This window comes from Lolium perenne, chromosome 1 (assembly GCF_019359855.2).
Source record: "Lolium perenne isolate Kyuss_39 chromosome 1, Kyuss_2.0, whole genome shotgun sequence".
Taxonomy (NCBI): domain Eukaryota; kingdom Viridiplantae; phylum Streptophyta; class Magnoliopsida; order Poales; family Poaceae; genus Lolium; species Lolium perenne.
In genome coordinates this window covers 232,014,889-232,025,611 of record NC_067244.2, presented here as the reverse complement: position 1 = coordinate 232,025,611, position 10,723 = coordinate 232,014,889, and the positions used below count along the sequence as shown (strand labels likewise).

At 48.6% G+C, this 10,723-nt stretch overlaps 1 protein-coding gene across 1 annotated transcript; it reads left to right on the top strand.

Moving 5' to 3' along the window:
- Positions 1 to 1,125: 1,125 nt before the first annotated feature.
- On the top strand, positions 1,126 to 4,682 carry LOC127326291 (uncharacterized). The gene is made up of 3 exons (XM_051353147.2): positions 1,126 to 1,480; positions 1,594 to 1,862; positions 2,373 to 4,682. Exons 1-3 carry the CDS (start codon positions 1,228 to 1,230, stop codon positions 3,156 to 3,158), a joined length of 1,308 nt encoding a protein of 435 aa, XP_051209107.1. The 5' UTR covers positions 1,126 to 1,227; the 3' UTR covers positions 3,159 to 4,682.
- Positions 4,683 to 10,723: the final 6,041 nt, after the last annotated feature.

Genomic DNA, 10,723 nt, shown 5'->3' with positions numbered 1-10,723 from the left:
CATGGAATTTGGCTTGGAATCACCAAATCTAGAATTTGTGAGCAGTTTCCACCGTTTGGATAGGCCTTAGAATCAGAGCCTGGAAACTGAGCCCAAATTCCACGGGCCGAATCGGTATGTGTAAACATCACACGAAACATTCCGAGGTCCGACCCTCGGAATCGCTCGGAAACTACCTGCTGTTCCTCGCGAGCGACGAGAGGAAGCAGCGACGCGCCCGTCGACGTCGCCGCCTCCATCCTAACGAGACCGGCCGGAGCTCGTGGCCGTCGCCGCCCCCATCCCGATGAGACCGACCGGAGCCCGCCGCCGCCTCCATCCCGACAAGCCCGACCGGAGCGCGTCGTCGTCGCCGCCTCCAACCCGACGAGCCTCTGGACAGCGGACGCATCGCTCGATGTTGGCTCGTGGCCGCGAGCGGAGGCCCGTACGTCGGCTCTTGGACAGCGGACGGAGCGCTCGGCCCCTAGCAGGCGGAGGCGCTCGACGTCGACTCCTGGCCACGACCGGAGGCGCGTACGGCGTCGGGGAGGGCGGATCCAGGCGAGTATGGCGTCGGCGAGGGCGGATCCAGGCGAGCGCTGGCGCGTGCCGCGTCGGAGACGAAGGCCGCCTCGCCGGCAAGTGCTGGCCGGAGCTGGGAACGATGGGGATGAGGCCCTCATCGTTTTTTTATTTATTCGATTTTTTTAATACGGGCACAATGATAGCTGTGGTCAATTTCTTTTGTATTGTGTGTGCTAAATAATATATAGTATATACATTCTAATATATATTTTTTACATGTACATAAATTTATAATTTATATTGTTCAATTCAACAAAACACCAAATTCTAGTTTTGGTACATCCAAACAAGATTTGGAATTGGGTTCACTCTTCGATTTCAACATCAAATTCCGAGCACATCCAAACAGCTGAATTCTATTTCAGAGCCAATTCATTTCCATCTTAGATTTGGAATCTAAAAGTCCAATTCAATTCCATAGATGATTCTATGCATCCAAACACAGCATAAACCTTCGGTGAGCGCTGTATAATATTGGGTGAGCGCTGTATAATATTGGGCCCTGATACTTGACGGCGTGCCTGCTGCCGCCCGGCCCGCCTGGGCGGTCTACCAATCCAATCGCTCCTTCATCCCCACCTCCGCAAACCCTAACCTCTGCTTTTTCGTTTCGATTACGGGCATGAAACAACGGAGTCCCACTCATTCTTCCCCGGCCAGATGACGTTCCCGTACGAGGATTTGGTGGCCGAACTGTCCGGCGAGGCGGACAAGCAACCCCCTCTGAAGATCCAACGTAAGGATCCGCCCATCGATGTTCACGAACTGGTGGAGGGCATGGATGCGTGTAAACTGGATGATGTGCACAGGCAAAAACTCAAGGCCCTCATGGTCTACGATCCCAAGAGGAAGTGTGATGTCCCTAGCCGCTTCTGCAGCATCCACCTAGCTTGCTTCGACCTTGATGAGAAGTGTGAGTCTCTATGTTCAGAAATCATAACCCCCTCTAGGTGTAGCTATTGACTCTGAAGCATTCATTCTCTTGTTTGTTCTGATTTGTGATATTTGATCTTGTTTGATTCACAGCAAACGCTGAAATTGGGCCACGCTATGAACGTGACCGCGACCCTTTTTCCTCAACGACGAGGTTGACTAAATATGTTACAGGAAATACACATTATGAGCTGGCGGATTATTCCACCGAAGTCATTTCCATTAGGGTGGTCAAAGTTGGTCCTGATTACACATACCCGGTTGAGGTTTATGGTACAGTTATCGCCAGGGATGAGATTGACTGCAAATGTGTCTATCTGTTCAATCGGGAAAGAAAGGATGCCCAGACCATCAAGTCAAAGGTAGTTCTCACTTGATTCTGTTTACTCACTTGAATCTGTTTACACGAATGTCATGAGCTGTCTAGTCCAATATGTTACTGAGATAATTCTTTGGTGCAAATTTCATGAGTCAGATGGATAGACTTTGTCAAGACAAAAGTTTAATGAATTTCTATTTCAAATTTGATCCTTTTAAATCTCAGCATTATATTGCTAGCAGCTTGTCATCATGTCCAAGCTTTTGTTTGTTGACATAGGTTCCTAATTACCTGCCTTTTTCATTGTATAAACAACACATTTTCATCAATTCTTATCCCTTTTATTTTTTTATGAGATTTTCTACACTGAGTCCTGCACTTGTTCAATATGTTCCTAGTCACATAAAATATTATGTCTTTCTCATTTTACCATACAAGCCACATATGTTGAGTATAATTTTAAAACCATTTAAGTTCATCTGGCTAGTCATGGTTTTCATGTCATGTAGTCATGTTTTGATTTTAACTGTTTTTTTTCTAAACCCTTGTGCAGAAGGATATGTTAGCTCTGACAGGTCCATACCGAGCATTGGTTACATTAGGTTATATGTATTTTGAGTTCGATTTAAAGACCAAGGGCAAGAATCCTGATGATGAAGTGGAGTTTAGCAAAGGTGTAATATCGTACTTTTGCAACCCAGATCGGAGACGCATCATCCATCAGCTACCTAGTTTCCAGAGTACAGTGAAATTGGTACTGCAAAATGTGAAACTTCCAGTGGCAGCTATCCTGAAAGTCAGTGTTGAGAATAAAGAGCCCAATGACCCTCTTGTCCACTTCGATGGTAAAATAACAGCTGGGACTACTAAAAATTATAGACATCATATGGTTCTATATGATAGTAGTGTGCGTAGCGGCAACTTGATGGGAGAAAATGGCTCTCTCGTGTTGAATCGTAATCTGGTAGCTGTCAATGGGTATCCACAAGGACGCACATTCAATGAAGATGAAATACTGGTGTTGTATGTTTGTTTTCTTGATGCTAGTTGTGAGATTGAGGATAAGGATAAGATGGACCCTGAGGAAGAGGATTATGGGCAGGAGGATGAGGACCAAGAAGAGGAAGAGGAAGAGGAAGAGAATGAACCTAAGAATGTTGTCACCCTAGAATACCCTGCAGCTGAGACTGTTTGGGAGCATGGTTCCATCAAACTAACAGTGAAGGTCGATTGGACTGCTGTTCTTGATAGGCTGGTGGGTACTGATTGCTTGCATGGATATCCTTCTGTTCCACAAGGTTGCTCGATTGATTATCGATATGGTATTATCTATGAGTGAGAGTGGCTGTACTTTCTTGTTTGATATGTTTATTCTGCTGGTAGAATTCTGTAAAAACACTGGAGGCAAGCCAGCCTCTCACCCAACTATGTCGTAGTATTGTGCCTACTTCAGAGCGTACTCTTGGTTTCCTTAGAAATGGATGTAATTCTCCTGTTTAAAAAGCTCAATCTTTGTGCTGGTATCTGTAAGTCTGTTTGAAGAACTCCTACAGTGAGCTAAGATTTACTGCATCACTATACCAATTCTTGTATGCATGTCTTTGATCGATACACATAGAAGAGGCTCTCGGGCGGCTCGCGCGAGCCGCTCCAGGGCACCACCAAAACCTAAAAGAGAGCCACCCCGATCTACTTCCTCCGGCCACTGCCGCCGCCGGCGTCGGCGGTGGTGGCCGTGCCCGGCCGTCGAAGGTGGCGGGAAGGGCTGGCGCGCCCTCGACGGGTTCCTCTCGCGCGGGGTAAGACATCTCCGGGGCGGCACGGTTGGCTTGAGTGTGTGGAGTGGAGGAGCTCGCCGTAGCCGGGCTGGGAGGCGCCGAGGTGAGGAGAGGAGTTGCCTGGCAGGGGAGGCAGCGGAAAGGGAGCGCGGTGGTCTCGTCGGCGTGGGCTGGGGCGACAGCACGGGTCGAAGCGGCGTCGGCCCTGGAGCGCGTCTAGGGAGGAGTTCCCTGGCGCTGCGGCCGGCTGCTGCGCGACGCGGGCGTGCGGCGGAGCTTCTCGCCGGCGCTGGCGACGGAGTGGGTGGTGGAGGCGCGGGGGGGCGAGCTGGGTCCATCTGGGCCTGATCTGGATCCTTCTGGGCCCGATCTGGGTTCCAGGGGCCATGTGCCTCACTCCGCCATTGGCCAGGAGCGGCCCGACGGAGCACTGGAGGCTGCAACCTATCAAGACTGGAGGTAGGAGATGGCGTCTTTTCGTCTGTCCTTGGCGTTGGTGGACCGCGAGACTATGGTTCCGGTGGCGAGGTGCTGCTGCGGCGGCGGTGTGTTCGGCGAGTTTGCTGCCGCAATCCACCAGGTAGCGTGGGTGTTGTGCGACTACACGGTTGAAAGTCCATCCCGCCTTGGCGGTGCCAACGGCGGCGGCGCCTGTGGGTGTCGTTCCCCTCTTTGGAGGCGTCGTTGAAGTGTGTATGTTCCTTTAAGTTGTGTTGTGCGACTACACGGTTGAAAGTCCATCCCGCCTTGGCGGTGCCAACGGCGGCGGCGCCTGTGGGTGTCATTCCCCTCTTTGGAGGCGTCGTTGAAGTGTGTATGTTCCTTTAAGTTTGTAAGATTGCGCTATTGGTTGAAGCTAAGTAGCAATGTTCTGGTAGTTTCGAACCTTTGATAATAGCTCAAGAATCTAGTCAGTTTGAGCTGCAGCTGTAGTACTCGAGACAGTCTTCAATCTGATTGAGATTATCACTAGCCACTTAGCTTCAATCTGATTGAGACTGTTATTCTGAGTGTAATTTGGCTATTATTTTTTTTACCATTTCAAGTTAACGATGAAGGGCGCGCTACGTATGTCCTTCTCCATCTGTGAGCAAGGTGTCAATACCCAAGCTGTTGATGTGTACTATATATACTGATACTGTGCAGCCTTGTGAACTTCGGGATTCGAGTGCTCGCAGATTTATTTCCAAGTTCTGGGCTTTGCTTCACTATGTTGTGTTCTTGCCGTTGTTTGTTCTGCGCAGACAAATCCATGCTTTGGCTGAAGTTCAGCACAGTGGTTATCCAGGCAGGGTTTGCTCGGAGTGATCATGATTCGGCCATGTTCGTATCAGTTTATCCTCGAGGACGTGCTATTCTGTTGTTGTATGTTGATGATATCAAACTGACTGGTGATTACTCCGTTACCATATCGCTGATCAAGTGTCGCCTTCATAAATTATTTGCTATGAAGGCGCTGACGCGCCCTAAGCCTTTTCTTGGCTTGGAGGTCGCACATTCTCCTCGTGGATATTTGGTATCTCAGATCAAATAACGTCATGACTTGATCACTCGAGCTCAACTCAATGATGAGAAGACTGTTGACACTCCCTTGCTTGGAGCTTTACGTTACAGTGTTCCTTGTTATAAGGGTGCATTAGAATATTTCCATGTGTTGAAGCAATAGAAATTTGCTGGTCTAGACAGCACTCCTGAATTATTATGATATCTATGATAGCAAAGCGTTTGGTAATTTATCAAGGTTGCGCAATAGAAATTTGCTGGTCTTTCCATTTAGTATATGTACATGTCTGTCTATCATAACCTAAGCAGGTAAGTGCAGCTATGAGCCTATGACTTTGCATTATTGTCATTACAAAATGATGAAACATCTGATGTTATGAAACAAGTGATATATAATTATAAATCAGATGGGAACTCCATTGCCATCTTTACACACAAAAGATGTTGTTCCTGCTGTAAGTTGCTATTGTACGTTTATCTACAGCCCTGCTACGTGACATTAATTAAGCAAACAATTAAATTTCCATCTCTGTTATTTTATAATTTACATACAATCCTTCTTCAAGCTTTGCCTGTCCACGCCCTCAGGTGGCGGTGAAGGAGGAGGGGAGGAAGGAGAAGCCCGGCGGCGGCGGGGATTAGGGTTTCCACTCGGTCGCCACGCGGGGGCGACACGGGTGGGAGGGAGGGGGAATCCAGGTATATCATAAAATTTGGATCATCGTGACAAAAATATCATATCATTGGAGTATAGCTTGAGTGATCCATCATAATCTTAACTATCTCATCGGTTCTCTAATACCACATTGGCGCTCTAGCTTTCTAAACACTAGGTTTCTTAACATACGAAATACGAACTTTCTTATATGGTTGGACTAGTTTCACGTCATACTTTCCATAGTATACCATGTGATCCCTTGCAAAACTCCAAGGTCCATGGTTCTCCTGGGGCTCCCGTTAGTCTTATGGTTTGCTTAGGGGTCAAGTAAGCCTTGCTTGGGAGTCAAGTAAACCTCTCTATATAAGCAAAGGAGATGTATCAATCTAATCAAGCAAGAATTAAGAAGGAAATCCCTTCCCTCTTGCCACCGGCCGTGGGCAAGACCCCCGGCCGGCCTTCTCGCGCCCTCGCAGCCCTCTCTCTCCCTCCCAAACCCTAGAAGCCACATAACACTTGGTATCAGTTTTCCCGGGTTCGATCATGTCCAGTCCTCCACCGAGTTCTTCCCACCCACCGCCGCCGCACTCCGAAGTCCCCACCGTTCTCTCCCCTGCGGAGATCACCGCATCCCTCCGTGATATCACCACTGCTGTCCAGGAGATCTGCCTCTTCCTGGCCGGTCCCTACGGGCCGCCGCCATGGCAGCCGACGCACCAGGCGGCCTCCGCCGCGATCGCCGGGCCGCTGCAGCCGACGTTGCTGCTGTCGTCGCCGCCACCCGACGCCGGGCTGCTGCAATCCCCGCTGCCGCTGTCCACCATCTCCGGGCCGGGCCCTACCTCGGCGCCAGGGGTCCCTCTTCTCCAGCAGCCGGCCGCCTTCTTCCCCACCGGGACGCTGCAGCAGCAACATCAGCTGCCGCTGCTGCAGCTGCTATCCTCACCGACGCTATCCCTGCCGTTCGGTGGGCAGCTGCAACAGCAGCAGCAGCTGCCATCGCCACCAACACCGCAGCAGCGGCTGCTGCCGGCACCGACGCCGTCCCTACCTTTCGGCGGTGTGGGAGCGACCTTGGCCCCGGGCTCTACATCGCCACCGCCCGGGATGCCCTTCCACCAGGTCCGTTTCCCTCCGTCACCGTCACCGCTTCCGGCTTGGATCGCTATCCGCCACGTGTCGGCGGCGGTGAGGCTGCAGGCTGCTGCGCGCGGCCTCCTAGTGCGTCGGCGTATGCGGGAGATGCGTGATCTGCAGCTGCAGCTCCTCCAAGTTGAGCTTCGTTGCGCAACGAACCTCGATCTCGTCCGCTGTGTTGGGGATCTTGGGCGTGCGGTTTCCCCCACGGGCGGCGGACATGCTGTTTTTCCCGCGGGCAGCGACCTCAAAGTCTGCGCCATCGACAGTCATCCGGCGGGGAGAAGGCATGGTGTCGCCGGCAGGAGCGCACCGCGTAGCACCACTGCATTCCGCCGTCGGCCGCCGCGCGGGCTCCTTTTGTCCCGCTGGTTTCCATGGGATCCAGGTTGTTGTACAGGTGCACGTCCGACGGGCAGATGGTGTCCACTTTATGTTCAGGGGTCAACAATAAAGCGTCCCAGTCTATTTCAGGTTGAGAGTTATAAAACAAGCCAAGATGTAAAAGGCTCGTTTTTAGGTGTTAGTGTTGTGTTGTGTCGAGTCATGGTTTGCTTAGGTTGCAGCTCGAGGACGAGCTGCATGTCCAGGTGGGGTGTAGTGTTAGAGTACGTCATGGGTCTGGGCCCGTTAGTCTTATGGTTTGCTTAGGGATCAAGTAAGCCTTGCTTGGGAGTCAAGTAAACCTCTCTATATAAGCAGAGGAGATGTATCAATCTAATCAAGCAAGAATTAAGAAGGAAATCTCGGAAATCTCTTCCCGCTTGCCACCGGCCGTGGGCAAGGCCCCCGGCCGGCCCTCTCGCGTCCTCGCAGCCCTCTCTCTCCCTCTCAAATCCTAGCAGCCACATAACAATGGATGTGTCATTTCACTATTTCAGCACCAGTCAAAGTGATTAGAGGCTAGAGCAAGCATGCGCCGCTGAGCAAAGCACATCGTGGAGACATAACCCAGGCATGCACTGGATCGCGGAATGAGAATTGAACTAGTTTTCCCAATGCCGCTCATCCCTAAGGAATGACCATGCTAGAATAGGAATTGCCCGAGTTTTTGTTGTTACTAGCATATCTGAAGCTTGTGTGAATAGGTAAGAAATTAGCTTGCATATCTGTTTGCTTGGCTATGCTGAGTCATGTGAAAGCTCTAGTATATCCGTTTATGTAAAGAGGAAAATGATATTGATGTCAGACTAGTAGAGAGTAGTAGGTGCGGCTTAAATTATCGGGTGGCCATTGTTTCAATTTGTCCACTTACTGGTCTATAGTATCAAGTGGTTTCAGTAAAAAAAAATGGAATTTTGCAGACAGTGACAAGTGACCATGTGGTTTTTTTTTTTTTTTAGAGAAAAGTAAGTTTCCTCTACTGACTTGTGCTGTCTCACACTTTCAGAAGAAAAAATGCCTCTATGTGGGGAGGAGATTTCGCGCACATAACACTAGTGATTCTTTTATTAAAAAAAATCAAAACCACACTTCTGAGTTGCAGACGATTCTGGAAAAATTCGGATATTCCACAAACTATCAATTGAAAATAATGTGTATTTTAGATTATAGAAAAATAATATAATTAGTCCCCGGACATGAAGCAATTTCTTGGCATGGGTTTTTCTTCTTCTAAGGATCCTCAAAATTTATCTCTTGAGGAGGAGAAAAACTCTTGCCTCGATGCTCTTGTTTCTCATGTGTTTTCCATTGTTGTGAGCAATGTAGTTACCTCGTCAATCATGCCTTTTGAGAGCTCTCATGAATTATGGACAAAGCTTCAAGACAAATATGATGTGTCCAATATTATTAAGGATGATTGTATTGCTTCCACTTCCGGCCGTGATGAGTTCTCATCTTCATACACTTCACCAATGTGTGGCAAGACACAAAGTAATGATATGGTGAGTGGTGATGGAAATTGCAATGTTGGTATTGAGCTTACTATTGATGATCCTTCATCTATATCTCATTGCAATGGTTCATCTTTGGACTTAAACATATCCAGCACTAGAAATGATTTACATTCTTGTGTTGATAGTCCTTGCATATCATGTGTAAGTTGCTTGAATAAATCTAATGATGATATGCTTGCTTTGTCTTGTGGCCATGATAAAAATGCTTCTATTTCTTCTAGTTGTTGTGTGACTAACATTGTAGAGGAAACCAAAGATTCTATTGGTCAAGACAAGATCTTGAAAGGAGCCTCAAGTAACTCCTCATCTTTATCTCACGGTTCTCATATGTGCCTTATGGCCAAGGGTTCTGATACGTCTCCGACGTATCGATAATTTCTTGTGTTCCATGCCACATTATTGATGATATCTACATGTTTTATGCACACTTTATGTCATATTCGTGCATTTTCTGGAACTAACCTATTAACAAGATGCCGAAGTGCCAGTTGCTGTTTTCTGCTGTTTTTGGTTTCAGAAATCTTAGTAAAGAAATATTCTCCGAATTGGACGAAATCAACGCTCAGGGTCCTATTTTGCCACGAAGCTTCCAGAAGACCGAAGAGGAGACGAAGTGGGGCCACGAGGTGGCCAGACTACAGGGCGGCGCGGCCCAAGCCCTGGCCGCGCCGGCCTGTAGTGTGGGCCCCTCGTGCCGCCTCTTGACCTGCCCTTCCGCCTACTTAAAGCCTCCGTCGCGAAACCCCCAGTACCGAGAGCCACGATACGGAAAACCTTCCAGAGACGCCGCCGCCGCCAATCCCATCTCGGGGGATTCAGGAGATCGCCTCCGGCACCCTGCCGGAGAGGGGAATCATCTCCCGGAGGACTCTACGCCGCCATGGTCGCCTCCGAAGTGATGAGTGAGTAGTCTACCCCTGGACTATGGGTCCATAGCAGTAGCTAGATGGTTGTCTTCTCCCCATTGTGCTTAATTGTTGGATCTTGTGAGCTGCCTAACATGATCAAGATCATCTATCTGTAATTCTATATGTTGCGTTTGTTGGGATCCGATGAATAGAGAATACTTGTTATGTTGATTATCAAAGTTATGTCTATGTGTTGTTTATGATCTTGCATGCTCTCCGTTACTAGTAGATGCTCTGGCCAAGTAGATGCTTGTAACTCCAAGAGGGAGTATTTATGCTCGATAGTGGGTTCATGTCTCCGTGAATCTGGGGGAGTGACAGAAACCTCTAAGATTATGGATGTGCTGTTGCCACTAGGGATAAAACATTGGTGCTATGTTCGAGGATGTAGTCACTGATTACATTACGCGCAATACTTAATGCAATTGTCTGTTGTTAGCAACTTAATACTGGAGGGGGTTCGGATGATAACCTGAAGGTGGACTTTTTAGGCATAGATGCATGCTGGATAGCGGTCTATGTACTTTGTCGTAATGCCCAATTAAATCTCACAATACTCATCATAATATGTATGTGCATGGTCATGCCCTCTTTATTTGTCAATTGCCCAACTGTAATTTGTTCACCCAACATGCTGTTTATCTTATGGGAGAGACACCTCTAGTGAACTGTGGACCCCGGTCCAATTCTCTATACTGAAATACAATCTACTGCAATATTGTTTTACTGTTTTCTGCAAACAATCATCTTCCACACAATACGGTTAATCCTTTGTTACAGCAAGCCGGTGAGATTGACAACCTCACTGTTTCGTTGGGGCAAAGTACTTTGGTTGTGTTGTGCAGGTTCCACGTTGGCGCCGGAATCTCTGGTGTTGCGCCGCACTACATCCCGCCGCCATCAACCTTCAACGTGCTTCTTGACTCCTACTGGTTCGATTAAACCTTGGTTTCTTACTGAGGGAAACTTCCCGCTGTGCGCATCACACCTTCCTCTTGGGGTTCCCAACGGACGTGTCAACT